The sequence below is a fragment of the Lepisma saccharinum genome, chromosome 7 (assembly GCF_977018435.1).
Source record: "Lepisma saccharinum chromosome 7, izLepSacc3.1, whole genome shotgun sequence".
In the NCBI taxonomy this organism is placed as follows: Eukaryota; Metazoa; Arthropoda; class Insecta; order Zygentoma; family Lepismatidae; genus Lepisma; species Lepisma saccharinum.
The window spans coordinates 44,817,965-44,836,634 of NC_139235.1; the positions used below are offsets into that span (position 1 = coordinate 44,817,965).

At 38.2% G+C, this 18,670-nt stretch overlaps 1 protein-coding gene across 1 annotated transcript in view; it reads right to left on the minus strand.

Annotated features, from left to right (window-relative positions):
• The window catches only part of LOC145989835 (uncharacterized), a 151,736-nt gene extending 133,072 nt beyond the window's left edge, over window positions 1–18,664 (minus strand). Inside the window, exons 1-2 of the mRNA XM_083125233.1 lie at window positions 18,488–18,664; window positions 6,786–7,234 (exon numbers count right to left, since the gene is read on the minus strand). Coding sequence (XP_082981359.1) covers window positions 6,786–7,204 — 419 coding nt within the window. The 5' untranslated portion in view covers window positions 7,205–7,234; window positions 18,488–18,664. The remainder of the gene's footprint in view (window positions 1–6,785; window positions 7,235–18,487) is intronic.
• Between the last annotated feature and the right edge of the window lie 6 nt (window positions 18,665–18,670).

An 18,670-nucleotide genomic window follows, 5' to 3' on the forward strand; every position in this document is an offset into this window, starting at 1 on the left:
CCATGCTGCATGTTTTATGTCTAGGCACTCTTAGGGAGAGTTCATGGAGTGGGATACTGCATCTTAAGTTTCCATTTATGATCTTGTATAGCAATTTCACATTGGCAACGCATCTATGAGTTTCTGCAGTATTATTATGCAGAGTTACAAGCAGATCTCTCTTAGGCAGGTGTCTCAGGGCAGGTACTCTATATCGAACGATGGAGAGGAAAAAGCTGAGAACACTGTCGATCTTGGAGGTATGAGAATGGGCAGCCATGTTCCAAATTGCTGAATAATATTCTAGAATGGGGGACACAAATGTCTTGAAGTAAATGGAAAGTGCTTTCGGGTTATTGATTTCGGTGAATCTGTAAAGTAGGCCTAGCATACGCATTGCCTTTTTTGTGATGGTTGATATGTGATTATTGAAATTTAGTTTTGAATCTATGAGGATACCTAGATAGAGGAAACTCTTGGTGGTTCCTCAGCCCTCACCTAACTTTGCAACCTCCCCTTCCCCCTTGCACTGCCCATTCCACTCCTCACCCATCTGTCTGTAGGATAACCTCCGATGTTCCTCAGCATGCAGCAGAAAAGCCTGTAACCATCACATTTGGACTGCGACTGGAGCGAGTGAAAGCACTCAACTCTTGCCAGCAGCTAACCTAGTCAATTGTATGTACATTGTGCTCATAATTTTATAATGCACATTAACCTTTTGGTGCCCAAGCATCTCGAACGAGATACCTAAAAGTAACCCTCGGGGTACCAAGCGTCTCGATCGAGACGCTGTGTCAAGGTCGTAGTTTTTACGTTATAACTTTTCTATTTTTGGCTAGAATATAGATTTTATTTTTTTATATTGTTCCTAACACATGTATTTAACAGAAATTGTTTTTTGCATTTTTTTTGTCTACATGAAAATGGAGGGGGAAAGGTGGGAAAAGGTACTTCTCTTTTGCGGCTCTTTTCAACGTCAAATTTTTGCCGACAAAGGAAGACCGGCTTTGTTGTTCTGTTGTTACATTGGTCATACGGCAATGATGCAAATATTTTTCTGTTTCTTACATGCCAGCGATAATTTCTATGTGCATTTTGAACTTTTCATATCCTTTTTTTCGGGGGGGCGGGGGGGGGAGAAACTTTTTTTTAAAAAAAAATCAGGGGATTTCCCCCCTTTCACCCTCCATATGTGCGCCGAATGTGAATAAATTATATATCATCTGAATCTGTGATTCATTCTGCGTACAACGGTATATCGTTCACATCTCCAGGGCAAATAGTCTCTGAGCTAAAGTTATTTCAAGGTACCGCTGCATTTTGAAGCTTGAATCAGTGGCGTGCCGACAATTCCTTTTGGGGGTATAACTCAAGTTACATTAGTCATATGATAATAATGCAAATATTTTTGTGTTCCTTACATGTTAGCGATCATTTCCATATGCATGTCGACACTGTCATGTACTTTTTCCTTGAGGGGAGGGTGGGGGAACACAATTTTTTTTCCCGAAATTTTGGAATTTTGAGTTAGCCCCTCCCCCTCGCCACATATACGCCAAATTTGCAAAAAATTCATATAGTCTGAATCTCTGGTTCATTCCGCGTACAACGGTATATCACTCATCTCTCAAGGGCAATTAGCTTCCGATCTACACTTATTTAATTGAAACTCTGCATTTTGCTCAAAATCGGCTCGGTACCCAGAGGCTTACTTGTGAAAAAGGTCTTGGGCGTCAAAAGGTTAAATTCCTAAAAAGTAGAGAACTGAAAATAAGTTCAAATGAACTGTAGAAAGTTCCTCACTTCCTACATGGAGGAATCAACTCTGCTGCAAACTTTGAAAGGTTGAAACAAATTGGAATATTCACATCACAAACTTTATTGAAACAACAATACAAGTTCCAAGGTCACCACATATCACTGTAAACAAGCAAGAAATACAGCAAGTTATTCCTCTTGAGGCTTGTTCCTATTCTGTTATGACTCCTGTAAAATTGACTGGAACACTTCACATACGTTATATCTCATCAGTCATTATCATTATCATTCCCGCAGCATGTAGACGTCTTCATATGGTCTCACTTCAAATCTGAGAATGTAAATGTCTGGCAACTCTGCTGGGTGGATAAAATTGATGATTTACAGAGTATTCCAGAATAGCAGCATCCTTCTCTGCCAAGTTCAGTCATACGTGTCCTGTTTTCCTCCTTATTTTCAAACCCTCCTCTCCTAGATGTGTAACTAACAATATTTTGATGCCTTCCAATGGCAATACCAATATTGGAAATGGAGCTGAAAATGGCTTGAAGGTAGCTTCAAATGTGCATGGCATTTTGATTCAGTGGTTCCAGTGAACAATGGATCATCCTGGTGACATTTCCAACTACAATAATCATTTACTTTGCCTTCAATTACAGGTTTGCTAACAATTTTTTTTTTTTTTTTTTAAAAAAAAGCCTCTAATATGAAAGGAAAATATCAATTTAAAGGATGGTAACGGAATTATGATCCAACAGCTGAAATCGAGAAATGCCAAGTTTAGCAAAAATTACCATAAACTTCAGTTACTCTAATTTCTACTTAAGAAATTTCATTGCTGTTTCATGTTATATGAGGGGGCAACATCTATTTGTTTTGGAAAACTTAGAGTTGCAGATTATCTTCCCTGTTAGTAATTAGATCACAGATCATTATACCTGTCATTGGGTGCCACCAGGAACGCTAAACAGAGTAGCAAATGTTGACCTACTACGTCACACAGTTTTATGGCCTGTACTGTTCAATTGATTATGCCACTATTCAATATGAATTGGTGATGATGTAGGTATGGATGCCATTTTCCAAAAAAAAATTGTGTGGTAAAGCTCGATGTAAAATATGCGTAGATCTAGTTATAATAATAGGGGATCTTTAGTTACAACAAATTCTCTGTGGTTATAATTTTCTCTCCAAAATAATAATAACCACGGAGGAGTGACACTGAGTGTAGAAATGTTGTGGCCAATTTTATTTAAGAATCTATGTTTAAATTAAAAATTATTTTCGTTCGACACAACACTCAGCTTTCTTGTGTCTTGTGAACTTATTGGGTGTAAACTTTTGTTATAACACTTATAAGATACACTACACTAAAAGTGAAGGAAAGATTAATTTAAAAAATGTGCTTTCGAATGGGATCATTATTCCTAAATAGTTTCATGCCATTGTTAATGGGACAATAATAAATTAGATTTAATAACAGTTAATTTGATTTGATTTTTGTTATTTAGTGTGGCTTTCTTCCACTTTTGGCTAATCACGACCATGATGGTAAGTGATGACATGATGAAATTCATGAAGGAACACTCATAAAGAACACCCATGCCCAGGCTGGGATTTGAACCCGAAACTATGGCATCGTAGTGTGCTGTGCTAACCATTCCACCACAGAGGTCGGCTTAAAAATGGAAATGTTAATTAGTGAATAGAAGTTGTAAAATGTGTGCAAAATTGTATAAAAGTGTTGTGTCTATAACTAATCATCTTGTTTATACGCAATAATGTTTTATATAGTTAAAATTATGCTTTTGTAGCTGAGAAAAAATTCTGTATTTAAAAGCAATATGAATAAACATGTACGAGCTGGCATTAATACAGGAATTTGCCTTAATATTGTTAGTTTTCTTTATAATTAACTTTGCATGATTATCGTTCAAGTTATTGTAATACCCCCTTTCTTCCAATGGATTTTCAAATATCACACTTCTTAAACGGTGCATTTCTCCATATCATACTTCCTTGAAAAGTATGCATTTCACATAGGAAATAGACTCGATACTTGATGCCAATTTTTCTTGCAAAAGAAGCTGGACGAGTATTTGAAGAAGGGGCATTCACAAATTACATCCCTGAGTGGTTAACAGCATGCTACGATGCCAGGTGGCGCAGGTTCGAATCCCAGTCTGGGAATAGGTGTTATTGTGTGTCCCTTCATCAATTTCATCATATAACTACTCGTCCTCATTGTCGCGATTAGCCAAAAGTGGAAGAAATTGTTATTTGGTTGGCAATTCTAAATACGCCTTAGTTGAAGCCAGTGCATAATTATCCGTAGAAGAATGACTGATTTTCCAAGAATATAGTTGCGGAAGTTATTGTTTTTTAAGTCTATCGTATGCACGACCTAAAGGTGTGCTTGGGCTAAATACAGGGTGTTCCAAAATGAATATTGGGGTTTCAATGAAGTGTATCTTCTATTACATATACATTACAGAAATGAAACATACCTTAAAAGGAAAGGTAACTCAAACAATATTTGTCTCAACTTCGCAGGTGATGTTTCGTAACTCCACCGCAGCACGGCGCTAGTAGTACAGATGGAGATGACTCTTGAGCATAAAGCCTTTGTCTCTTGGAATTCGCAAGGTGTAACTCAGCAATTGGAGCGCAACGTACTTTTCGGCGGGAATATGGATGTGATCCCCCATCGGATAACAACATCCGAAGATGGTACAACCAATTTACGAATATGGGATGCCTGTGCAAAGGGAAGAGCTCCGGAAGACCACGTCTACCAGATCAGCAAGTGAAACAGGTCAGGGCAAGTTTCGGTCGGAGTCCCAAGAAATCTGTAAAGCGGGCGAGTCGAGAACTGTCAATGCCGTCCACCACTGTTTGGAGGGTGTTACAAAAGAGATTGCACGTGAGGCCGTACCGTCTACATCTGTTACAGGCCCTAAAGCCTGAAGTTAATGTGACCCGTGCCAACTTCTGCGAAAATGTACTGGACATGGAAGATGATTTTCTTACAAGTGTGATCTTTAGTGATGAAGCCTCATTTCATCTTAGTGGACGAGTGAATACGAAAATCCACACCAAACAGTGCAGCACATGAGGGATTCGCCAAAAGTGAACGTCTTTTGTGCTCTATCCAAAGAACAAGTGTATGGACCTTTCTTCTTTGTGGAAAACACTATCACTGGTACTGCGTATTTGGACATGCTCCAGCAATGGTTCTACCCTCAACTGGATCGTTCACTTTCATCGTGAAGTACGGAATTGGTTGAATGCTGTTTTTCCCCAACGATGGATCTGTCGTCATTGTGAGGATGCCGTGGCTCTTCTGCAATGGCCCCCAAGATCTCCCGACCTCACCCCCTGCAATTTCTTTTTGTGGGGGTATGTAAAGGATAGTGTATAAGTGCCACCGTTACCTGCCGACCTCCCTGAATTGCAACGCGGGATTGATGCAGCTGTGGAGTCTGTTACAACAGACATGCTAGCTTCAGTGTGGGAAGAAATTGCCTACAGACTAGATGTGTGCCGTGTCACAAGGGGATCCCACATTGAACACTTGTAACTTGTGACAAAAAACTGTTTGAGTTACCCTTCCTTTTAAGGTATGTTTCATTTCTGTAATGTATATGTAATAGAAGATACACTTAATTAAAACCCCGATATTCATTTTGGAACACGGTGTAATGTTACGTGCCAGTAGGGTTCAGTATGTGAAAAGTTTACTGAAGTCAGATATAGATGGCAGCACTAGGCCAAAAAGTTTATATTAATACTTATGCTTATAAATAGGGCTAGGATTTGATGCAAATGCATCATTTTTTTGTTAAGGCACAAACATTGCATAAGTACATAGAATCGTGTTTTACACGTAAGTGAATTAATTAGGATGCCTTTGTTAGGGCATTTTTTGCATTTTTTTACCCTTTTTGGACTAAAGGTAATTTTTTAAACTTCTTAAACTGTTTAAGTCATTTTTCGGCCTTTTAAAAGTCATTTTATGCATTTTTCTACTTTTTGGTGAAAGAAGGGGCATTTTACATGGAAATGTAACCCTTTGAAGGAGAGAGGTTCTCGACTCAAGTCTCATTGCCTTCAGCACAGTTCTGAGCGACTGTGTTTGAAAAAACAAAGAAATTCTGTGCAGTATTGTTGACAGAAGCTGTTGTGTAACAATTCAGCTCAAACAATGTGATTCCCCCCCTCTATCAGTAAATATATTGACGCCAGACGGATTATTGTTAAAAAACAAGGGGTACAAAGTTTTGTGCTCTGTATCGGACATTTTGTCAGGGAAGCAATTTGCACTCTATGGAATTGAAAGTGACTTAGAAGGAGTATTGGATGATCTTTGGGTGTTTCTGTTTTCGAATTCATTTTCGTCCTAGGGCCTCCCCAATGGTGAAATGGTAGTGTTGTAACATTGTAACCAAGTGGTCCTGGGTGTGATACCCAGTGGAGGCACATAGTGGTTCAGATTCCACTTTAAACTGTAGGTCCAGATGTAGCCATGGTAGCTCAGTTGTTAGGGCATCTGACTACCGTGTTAAGAGATCTGGGTTCAATCCCAAGCAGGAGAGAACCTGGATTTTTTCCACTTGTTGAAGCAGCATCGGTGCCCACCCAGCGTCGTATAAAGTGGGTACACGGAGGAAACTCTGGGGATAAAAGGCGGTCACGGCATGCTGCTGATCACATCACCCTCACCTTTGGCCGTGATCAAGAAAGTGTGGGGCCCTCCACACCCCCTGTATGCCTTCATGGCATGGTGCAAAGCACAGAGGAGCTGCGCTATTTTCTTTCTTTACTGTATGTTCAGTCTCGATTAGCCTTACTGTGCATAAAGTGGACTTAAATCACCAACTCATTTGTCCTGAAGATTCTTTAACTTTCTGGTCTGATGGAATGTTACCATAAAGTCAGTAATCAGTTAAATCTGTACAGATTACCATAGATTGATTTTAAACTCATTTCGCAAATGGAACACATTTGCACAACAGGGAATTGGCACAAATTATTTATGCACTCACCTTTCTTTCTCTGCATCTGGACCTTCATCTTCAATTGTAAGTTCACTCTTTATCACACATTCAGGTTCTACTTTAACATTGTCACTCTCATCACTTTTGAAAGCAACAGAACCAAACTGTGCAATGTCATCACTCGTATCCAAATATTTACTATCCTCCTGTAAAAATTCACTCATCTCAGCACCAGAGTGCAAGTATACGTGAAAGGAGCTACCAGCAACACCCACTGACTCTTCCACTTTCATTTGTTCCTTCGCTCGTACAGATGTAATAACTTGTGATGGTGATGCTGGCTGCCAAGTGTTTTTAATTGACTCTTCATGAGGAGGAACATCTTGGGGTTCACTCTTGACTGAGGAACTGATAAATTCAGGCTCTGCATTCAGTACTGGGGGTGAAGACTGTTCATCAAACTCCATCTGTGTTGATGAGGGCGAGGCTCTTGAAATCTGAAAAAACATTTTACACACAAGCATCAAATTGTGCTCAAATTGAAGACAAAATACATATATATATATATATATATAATAGGGACAACACTTTTTGCTTTTCAAAGATATCTCAACTGGTGATGAAACAGAAGATTTCCAGTAATATGCATGTTCTGTAGTATTCACAGCAAAATGGAAAATAAAACCATGTGAAATAAAACTGTGCATCAGAACACCATTCTTGAACTTACAATCTTCTAGATTTGGGTTCGAATTCAGTATTATTTTCTGAATATGTGGTCTGTAAGTAGCCATTCTAACAATTACGCATCAATTTATATATGACTCATTCCATGTCGAATCACCCACACCATGACACCCACCGATCCAAATTTCAATGAAATCCGTACATTCGATGTTTTTTTTTCACTGCACTGGGTGGAATATGAGGTGTTTTATATACTACTTTCAGAGTCTCTTTTATTCCTGTTTCCAAAGCCATCCCAAAATGAAACTTACACCAAAGACTGCATTTAACTGTATAACATAATTCATACCCCCAAAAATTTAAATGCATTTTTTTTTTCACATAATGTGACCTTGAAATGAAAATTTGCATGGAAGTAGTATCATGGAGAAAGATAAAGTGAGAGTTGTAGTCCATTATATAGAAAGATAAAGCCCCATCCTATAGCAATGTAAAGATTTTTGGATGTGGTCATAATCTGGTTGAATCTGATCAAATTCACAATATCTGCTAAGTATGTACAAAAAATTGTGAAAAGAAGTATACAATGAAAGCTGGTTACATCCTGGTTCTCTTCCTCCCAAGAAGGCAAGTATCCACGCAGCAGAAGGTGTAATAACTAGACCACGGAATTTTATGTAACATCAAAGTACAAAATATGTACATAAATATGTAACAATCAGTGTGGTATTTAAGAAATTTGCAGTGGGGGGAAATTCTACTGACTATCTAGAGACAGCATGAACATACATAGTGGTTACAAAGTGGTCGTACCACCCTTTATTTTCTACACTACGATGGTTATGGTTGAATGCTTGATATGCAGACATATTTAAAGAGTCCGGAACATTGGTATGGAGACAGTCATTTTTGTAGCACAGCCGAATTCTCCGCAATATTCTATCGGTAGAAGGCATCTTCCACAGCTGCTCGTAACTCATGTCTTGTATGATATCGGTTATTTATGACTCTTGTCATTTATGAACCCCCAGAGATGAGGTTAGGACTTCTTGGAGGCCAGGCTAAGGGAGCTGGGTAATCTTCATATCCGCTTCCAATACACTGACCGGGAAAGTGTGTTATTTAGGTAGACATGGCACTTGAAACCGGACTCTTGAAACTATCAAGTATGTGTTCATTCAATTATTCAACCATAACCAGCGTAGTGTCAAATATAAAGGGGGGGGGGGGGGGTACGTCGAGAGAGAGAGAGAGTGTGTGTGTGTGTGTGTGTGTGGATAAAATAAAGGAGGGCCAAAAGGGATAAATAAAAAGCAAAGAAGGAGAAAGGAAACACTCAACAGACAGTGGAAAAAATTAGAATTTTCGCAGACTCTGTCACAGCATCATCAGTGTTAGTAGAAAGACTGAATCAATCAAAAGTGAGTGTTTCCTTTATTCTTCTTTGCTTTACTTACACACACACACACACATATGTACCTTTGTGGCCGCTAGAGGAGAGGTGTTGCAGGGAGTATCTCGACTTCTGGGCGAATGACTTCATTTTCTGAATGCGACATCGAGCCAATTGGGGTGGGGGTTATTTTGTTTATCGTACAACAATCACTACGAGAAGGCAATCTGATAACATGCTTGCCTGTGTTCATTTCTAAGCATTGAAATGTTCTTGTTCTTTACTCTTGGCTGCATATTTTTGAAATGCAAAAATCAAATAATGCCGGGTCCAACAAAATCCACAATCTGTTCTGGAAATCCCCATAGAGGACAGGCCAGATAAATTGTTTAGAATGTTGCAACATATTTGCGAAATCAGAAGGAGTTACATAAACTTAAGTATAATGTTGTTTAGTCCACAAGTGCCACCACGGGAATATCTAAATGGATGGTTTCTCAAGTTTTAAAAGAATTGGATTGGATTGATTTGTTGTTTTAAGTCCACTTTATGCACAGTAAGGCTAATCGGGACTGGACCTACAGTTTAAAGTGGGATCCGAACCACTATGTGCCTCCACCGGGAATCAAACCTGGGACCCCTTGATTACAAGATGACGACGCTACCACTGCGCCATCGGGGAGGCCAAGTTTTAAAAGAAGGACAAGAGTCGTTGGTGAAAGGTCTGTAATCCGACAGGTAGAAAATAGCCCAGGAAAAAGCGAATACAAATTTTGTTGAAAATCCTCAGACCATTCCGCTGCCTCCAGGTTGCAACACTGCGAACCAATATTCCTGCGGAGAATGGAGTGTGGAAATGTGGTGCGAGATGCGCAACAGCTATTTGCAGCATCTTATTTTTAAACTTGTCAAGTTATACTATCATGCACAGATTTGTTACCAAGATTGATTGACAATATTTTAAGAAGGCTAATCGAGACTGGACCTACAATCTAAAGTGAGATCAGGTGCCTTCACTGGGTATGAAATCCGGAATCTCTTGAATTGTTACCAAGAGTTAAAAACGAAACTCAAGAAGATTGGGAGATACGGGTTAAACAAAAATGTACATATATAGGTCATTCATACAAAAGTTTACTAAATTTAAACAGTAAGACTGCATATTGGGTTTGGTGCGTATTACTCACAATATTAAATATTAAAAAACATTTCTATTAAAAATATAATAAAAATATATAAAAGCTATTTTACTTACTTATTTGTGAGTCTAACTCAAATAAGTAAAATAGCTTTTATGATATTTTTATTATATTTTTTAATAAGTAAGACTGCATTTATTTATACTTTTAATATACCTAGAAAGTATTTAATTTTAATACTAATGTTGAGATTAGGTCACATCAAGTTAAATCACCATTTATATAAAATTAATCAATTTAATCTACTTATGTGCAAATATAAACTAGACCAGGAAGATTCTTATTAAGTTATATTTCAATGTCCACTTCATACAAAAAGAAGGGTGATATTCAAGAATCTAACAAAAAAATTAATACCTTTTCCAACTTATTTTTCTTCTTTAATATTGGCAACAGAAACAACAATTGCATTTATAATTTTTAGATTTTTTCATGATATCAATGTAGACACATACAAACTAAGCACACCCGACAAAAAATTAGATCCTCCAGGTGAACACAGAATGGTTATGTTCACGCCGGCAGTATCCACTATGTGTGGCACTAGCTCCAGCTGATAAGCGAATCGTGAGGTTTGTGGTCCACAGTATCTGTGGTAGTCATGGTTTCTTACAAGTGTGTGCTTTCCCTGTGCAGGATGGGTCAGAAGAAATACGTTAGTGAGTGGCAAAGGACTTGAAAAGGACACAGTTTACAGGAAGTAGCGGAATCACTGGTGTGTCACACACTACAGTGAAATGTTTTTGTAGGCAGTGGAGCAAACGCAGTCCACAGGAAACCAGTGCTAGAAAGGAAGTGCTCACCAACCGAGACTGCCAATGAGTGCCATGTCTTGTGTTAACCAATCATTTTCCAATGAGGCAACAATTGCTGCAACTCATCAATGACGAATGACATGCCTTAATTTCAGAATGTACAGTGCTAAGGGAACTCCACACCTTGGAATCTAGAGTAGAGTACCCAAGAAGAGACCAATGCTCACAACTGCACACAAAATATCACATCTTCAATGGGCTAAACACTGCAAAACCCTGACAGTATAAGACTGGAAATGGGTCAGCTGGTCTTATGAGCCCTATATGTGCCTCTACAGTAATGATGCCCGACGTAGAGTGTACCGCAGACCGCATGAAGCCTTCCATGAAGACTGTGTACAAGATGTGGTACAAGCAGGTAGTGGGTTGGTGATGTCTTGGGGGTGCATTTCTGCAGGTTGTGCTGTCTTTGACAGGCAGATTCCGCATCGAGCTTTCTTCCTAGGAGGCTCCTCCTCAGTAGGCTGGTTCCATTCTTGTGGATTTTCTTCTTCAATGTTGGCCTGTTGTTTTCCAAGGGAAATCAAGAAGTTCCGACGTTTCACGCTCTTATTCCGGTTTCCCTTTTGCAATGGCAACCAGACCATAAGCAATGAGTGCACTCACATCAACCATGTTGAAGAAAACCTCTATAGGCCATCTTCTTGTCATTCATTTTGTGCTGTAACCATGGGTCATTTTGTCCATAATGCAAATGTCTGACTTTGTTTTGCTGTAACTGAGGATAACATGTGGTGGTTCTCTGTTGTAGAAGAGTGCACCTCAGGTTGATCATGCAATGTGCTGAGAATGATTAGTTTTATTATTCTTTGGAAAGTAAGACAATATCATTGCTCCCTGCTGGAATCCAAACAAACTGGAGTTTACTGCCTTATTCTTATCTGCTTTTACAAATGCAGGTGGAAATTCAGGTTTATTCTTGCAAATAGTTCCAACATATAAGTCAATCGCTGCTGTTGTAATTTGCATGCAAGAGAAAGACTGGTGAAGAAACAATCAGAGGTAATATTTCTACCACTGCCAGCAAGTTGTTCCGTCAATTCAAGAACAACACGAGAACCGTGACATCTCTTCCTTGTTTTGATTTTCTTCCGGTATATATTTGCTTGTTGCACACGTAGCTTGTAGCATTATCACAAATAACCCAAAATGTTATTCCATATTTGCGATGTATTGTCTAAAGCGGCAAGCTACGATGACATGTATGCATGTATCAAAACTATATAAATCACCACAAAATTACTACAGTAGTAGGTAAATTCTAATTTCAGTAAAATAGCTATAAGTGCTTAGTGAACGTTAGTCGTGCCATGGGTCAAGCATATATTGAACTAGAACTCATGGTATTGTAAATTATGCACGAAATATATACATGGATCCAATGAACCTAGTTGGGGTTCAAAGCTATATTTTTCTTTAGGTAACAAAATATTTTTCTGAAATACATTAAAAAGGAGCACAATAGAGAAAATGTCACGTAATGCCAATATTCGTTTGAGTATGATAATTGATAAAACATTTGTACGGGTCCTGGACCCCCATCTGGATTCCTAGAGTTAAACCAGCACGGCTACACCAATTTAGGAATGTAGGATACAGAACTATAGGTTTTGCTCCCTTGCATGCTTACAATTGAGGTTAAACTGAGATTTTGATTGAAATTATATTTTTTTTAAATGTCGAAGTGGTAGTAATTTAATTAGCACTTTACAGTGATATTACACTTTTACAACATAATAAGATTAATATTTAGCACAATCACAAGAATCTAATAATATATTTTGAAAGAAAATACACCTGCCAATGATCAAGTCTTTATAACTACATAGAGAGGATCAAAATCAAAATGGCATTTTACTGTCACTACTTTAGTCCTGTGTGTACAGTGGTGTATCCTAGAGAGAATTTAAATGTACTTCTGAATGGACAACATGAAGAAACCCTAGGACAAAGATTCAAAGCTCATTTGTTATGGTCAAACTGAGATTCTTAAATTATTTTCCTCATAAACTGTTAACATTAAAATCAACTGATAAAGATGCCTACAATTTCTAATACTACAGAAGAAGTTTTGAAGGTCATGGTTAGAAAACATAGGCATGTGCACAGGGGGAGGGGGGCAATAATAGTGTTGCCCCCTCAAGAAACACCACTTGAATTTGAAATTATCGCATGAAAGTAAATTACTTTGACTGAAATCAAATTATACGTGTGAAATATACACTCTTAGGTTGACATTCGATTTCTAAGTGGGAGGCATGGCCATCCTTGCCCCCTCCTCTCTTCCAGACGTCCATGTCCCTACATTATTATACCCTCACCTATAAATTTAGTGTAGAGGAACCTTAACGCCGTTATTAAACGATATTATCCTCCTAAATAAAATTAAGTATTTTCAAGCTGATTCAAGTTCAAAGCAACTATGGGGCAACTACAGGGGGGTAATGGGCATTGCCCCTCCACAACCTTGGACGGAAATCAATTCTAGGGGGCAAACATTGAGGTAAAAGAGAGCAAGACTAGTTTAATCTACGAGTAGCAGGACAAAAGGATACTCAAGATGGAATTAGCTCTCACGTCTTTCTTGCATTATTTCTTCCAGATTACCAAGAGCACCTGCAGGGGGCACGGAGGGGCAATTCCCACCCTCCATATCAAATTTTATACAAACAAAAGTACATTTCGTAAAATTTTCTTTCTCACTTTGCTTGCAATACCTGCTTTTCTTACAGTCTTTTCAAGTTCAGAGCTGTAGCTAAGGGCAGTGGGAGTTGGCTCTGGGCACCGAACGATCTAAATGAAAAAATATGTAAAAGAGAATGACATGGCGTCCCAAGGAATTTTTTGTGCCACTTAAATATTGTTTTCAGCTTGCAAAAATTTGAATCTAAAAATTTTCTTGCCCGCTTCGCTTGCAGATTTAATGTTTTTTCTAATGCATTGTAAATTAAACGAGAGAGAAGTTATAACAACTAAGTACTCCAGACTGTTTTGTCGTAAATGCATGAAGAATTGTTTGGAAGAAAAGGAGCGCAGCACATTTCAGAGAAAATTTATTACTAGTGTAGTATAGGGGTAACACCCTCAGACTCGTTTATTTTGTTACTTTAAACATTCCTACTTACGTATTCTGCATTGGGGAACATTCTAGAAGGTGTGAATAGGCTTTTCTCAGGATATTTACGACAAATTTTCACATTACGAGTACTTCTTTCATCTCCTTCTTTCAGTTGCGTAACGTACAATATGGCACGTACAGATTGACTACTGTAGTCGGTATGCTGTGTTTCCAACATACCTCACCGAAAAATACCTACGTAGCTCGACGAACCATTCACGCATAGCCCCAAAAACCATTGACACAGTCATACAAACCATTTCCTGTAAGGTTAGGTTAGACAAACATAGTTAAAATTTAGTTCGTAAAACTATACATAGCCCCACAAACCATTGGCGCATAGCCCCAAAAACCATTCATACATAGCCCCACAAACCATTTCCAGTAAGGTTATGTTAGGCAAGCATAGTTAAAATTAAAGTTAGGAAAAAAAATATGTTGTAGCTAAACCACGGCGTGGTTGGAAACACTGTCAGGGGGTTACGTCATCAAGTGCACGGAACATCTGATGAAAGGAATGGCAATTGCTTGTCGGAGAGATATTTTCATAGAAAAACATAATAATTCTCGCACAAATACAGTTTTCGGTAAGACAAAACACCTTCACGAACTTCCACAATGATACAGAAAGTGATTTCCATAAGTAGTTTCGGGTCCGGTATCCCATTCTACACCCTCGATTTCGGAGGTTTTCTTGAGGAACTAAATATTTTCACGAAAATATTTGAAATGTGCCTGAAATCGAGGGTGTAGAAAGGGATACCGGAGCCCTAGTTTCTTCTGTAAAATTGAAGAAATCCGTTACCCCTATACTACACTGTTACTGAAAACGTATTTATATGTTATGCTGCCTCTATGTTGCTGCATTATATATATTATTATACATATAAAATGCATATGTATGTATGTACATACACCCATCAATGCAATGAAACCAAAACAGTGAGGTAAAATGAGGTTTTTCTTTTCTCGACTGAACTTTCATCAAGGCTTTTGCCCCCTTAATCAGAGGGTCTGTGCACGCCTATGAGAAAAAATACATTTTTTTTAGTAAAAAATTGAAAAAGTATTCATTAAATGTCACGTTCCCGATTCATCTTAGATTTGATTTGATTTTGAGTTTAAAATTTTGGGTGCGTCAGCACTTAGGCTATTTTGCACCCATCACATTACACGGGGTCCAGCCCCTTATCTTTACAAAGAACAACTCTAACGTTGCATAAGTAAAATCTTAAAATATACTGACTTCCGTTAAAAGCTGAGGCTGTAAAGGGGCACTCAGAACACACAAGGACAAAAAACAGGACAACACACACAAAATTATACTGGCCAGAGTGCCAGTCGCCAGAGCCTCGTTCGTGTGCAAAATGCAGTCCAGGGTGTACTATGTGGAAGTGAGGTTGACAGTTGGGTGTACTATGTGGAAAATCATCCCCGATTCATCTTAACTAGAAACACAAGAAACATATAATTATTGCTACTAGAAAATGAAAAATGTACTGCAGACAGCAAAGTGATTGGCCCAAGTTCCTTTTGTTTTATTGCGATTTCATCATGCTACGAATGCAATTTTTACATGGTTCGATATCAATGTACGTCTGTTAACGCATACTGTGGAGTTTTAGCGATTACTTAAGGTTTTTGTTCAATATATGCTTTCGTGGTTAGGTTTGGTTCCCTTAGCATTAAAATAAAGACACTAAATGCATTCTACTAAGGTTCCGATTTACTTCTACATTCATTCCCACGCTTTTACGATATTTACTATCACTTGTCGACTGAGAATATCCTGTCCATGAGAAGTGCGTAATGTAATTTTCAAGTTGTTTTTTTCAACATAAATAACTTTTTCCCCCGAGTCCGAACAGTGCTCATTACTTTAAGGAAGGCTCAAATTTCGTGTGACAATGATTTCCATAATTCTACCATAATTAGTCTTTGTGCTAGGAGAAATCATAAAACAATCGGAATTGCTACCCACCTAACAAATATCGGTAACAGTATGGTACAGTGAAAACACATTTATCCAAATTTACAGGAGAAACTATTTACGGAACTGAGTTTCTGTAGACTTTTGGAAGCTCGTGAAAGTGTTTTCTCCCTTCGTTCAACTTATTCGGCCGGTAAATCATGTATTTTTCTCCATTAATGTATCTCCGATGCACGATAACTATTGCCACCATTACCGTCGACCATGCGAATCAAATGTTCCGAGCGTTCGATTATGTAACCCCATGTTAGTGTAGCAACCACACGGTAGTTTTACAAGATGACATGTGAGCGTTTTTCTTTTCCCAATTTAATTTTCTATGTTTGCCTAACCTAACCTTCCTTGAATGGTTTGTGGATCAATTCTCGCTTAAAAACCTTCTGTGAATAGTTTGTGCAGCATTTTTCGGTTAATAAGTTAGTGTAGCAACCACGTGGTAATTTTACAATATGACGTGTGAGCGGGTTTCTTTTTTTTTCGAATTTAATTTTCTATGTTTGCCTAACCTTCCGTGAATGGTTTGTGAATCAATTTTAGCTTAAAAACCTTCTGTGAATAGTTTGTGTGGCATTTTTTGGTTAATAACTTTGGAAACACTGCATATCAGCTGACGACAGACGTGAGTCAAGATTTGCCCACCATATTGTGTGCAACGAAAGCGAATGAGCAACGAACAATAAATACTTGTACTTTTTTTTTTGTTCGCTTTCGCTTGCGTTACACGCGATATGGCAGAGAAATCTTGACTAGCGTTGTCCATTATCAGTGGTTATGCAGTGTTGCAACCTTCTTCATAGAAAAATACCTACTTTTGTGTTACTGATTTTGTATTTCTTTCCAGGTTCGAAAAATGCACGAACCATGCACGGATAGCCCCACGAACCATGCACGACAAGGTTAGGTTAGGTTCTGTTAGGTTAAGCAAACATAGTTTAAATTGTTTTATAAAATTAAAAAAATTTTTTCTTTGGGTTCGAAAACCCCACTAACCATGCACGGCAAGGTTAGGTTATGTTCTGTTAGGTTAGGCAAACAAAGTTAAAATTGCTTTTTAAAATTAGAAAAATATTCTTTTTCGGGTTCGAAAACCCCACGAACCATGCACGGATAGCCCCACGAACCATTCATAAATAACCCTACGAATCATGCATGCAAGGTTAGGTTTTGTTAGGTTAGGCAAACATAGTTAAATTTCAGCGAGGGGAAAACACACTTCCAAGACCTTCCTAAAGTATAAATAAATTCATTTCGGTAAGTACTTCCTCCTGTAAAATTGAAGAAAAACGTTTTGCGGAAACGAAAATTTTACCCAAATATCAACCAACATACAGAAGTAAGACCACTGTTCAATCAAGATTACTATTTAAATTATTATTACTCTACTCTGGAATACGTGCTAATATCCCTTACGGTAAAACTGTCATATGCGGGAAATCGCTCTAACTCGTTCATTCTCTACTTTTTTACGGTAATTGTTTACTATCCTTCGGACACATTTATTTATTTTTACAGAAGAAACTACTTACCGTAATAAGTTCCTGTAGCATTGTCGAACATCGGGAAGGTGTTTTGTGTGATGTGGGAATGTTTCATAGCTGAAATTCATGTTGTTCGTTGAAAATTAATTCTCCGACGGAGAACAGCTAGCCCCACGAACCATTGGCACGTGGATAGGTTAGTTCTGTTAGGAAACCTAGTTAAAATTTGGTGTCGTGTTAGTATCAGGATCTAGAAATTGGAAATAATTGCGAACCACGAACAATTGGCGCTAGCCCCATGAACCATTGGCACGTGGTTAGGTTAGTTCTGTTAGGTTAGGAAACATAGTTCAAATTTCATCAAAACAACGTTGATACACCTTCAGGAATGTTCCGCGAAGCAGATACGTAAGTACGAATGTCAAAAATTGACGAAATGAAAAAATTAGAGGTGTCCGAAGGATAGTAAATTTTTACCCAAATTTGACTAGAGTTTTGTTTCAAACGGCAAAGCAGCGTTTCAACCTTGTTAACAGAAAAATTCCCGCATAGCCCCGAAAACCATTCCTGCACAGCCCCAAAAACCATTCACGCATAGCCCCAAAAACCATTCTGGATCGTATAACCATCCACGAATAGCCCCCAAAACTATTCACGATAGCCCCACGCACCATCACGGTAAGGTTAGGTTAGGTTAGGTTAGGTTGCTTTAGGTTGGGCAATATAGTGAAAAAACTGTGTGTTTGGAAACACTTACCGGGGATTACGTCATCAGATGCTCGCAACATCCGGTTCAGGTACATGGATGGAAATGCAAGCAACAGCTCTCGTGCATCGGACGGACATTATTATAGAAAAATACATGATTTAGCGGCCAAATACATTGAAAAATGCGAAAAAAACCAGTTTCACGACCTTCCGAAATTACACAGAAACTCAATTTCGTACTTTCTCCTGTAAATATGAAGAAATCCATTTCCCGCATATGACATTTTTACCCAACTCTTCAAGCAAGATTACTATTTAAACTATTATTACTCTAATCTGAAATAAGTGCTAATATTACTTACACTTGGTGACTGAAAATTCAGTATTTTTCTTGGAATGTCTCTTTGTAGTCTTCCTTCTTCTTGGGCTTCAATTTTTAGAATGAACTTGTCTTCTTTAAAGTCTCCATGATGTTCGGTAAGTTTCCCACAATTTATTGATGTTGACTTAATAACTGAATTCTTTTTCCAGACGTAGAATAAACT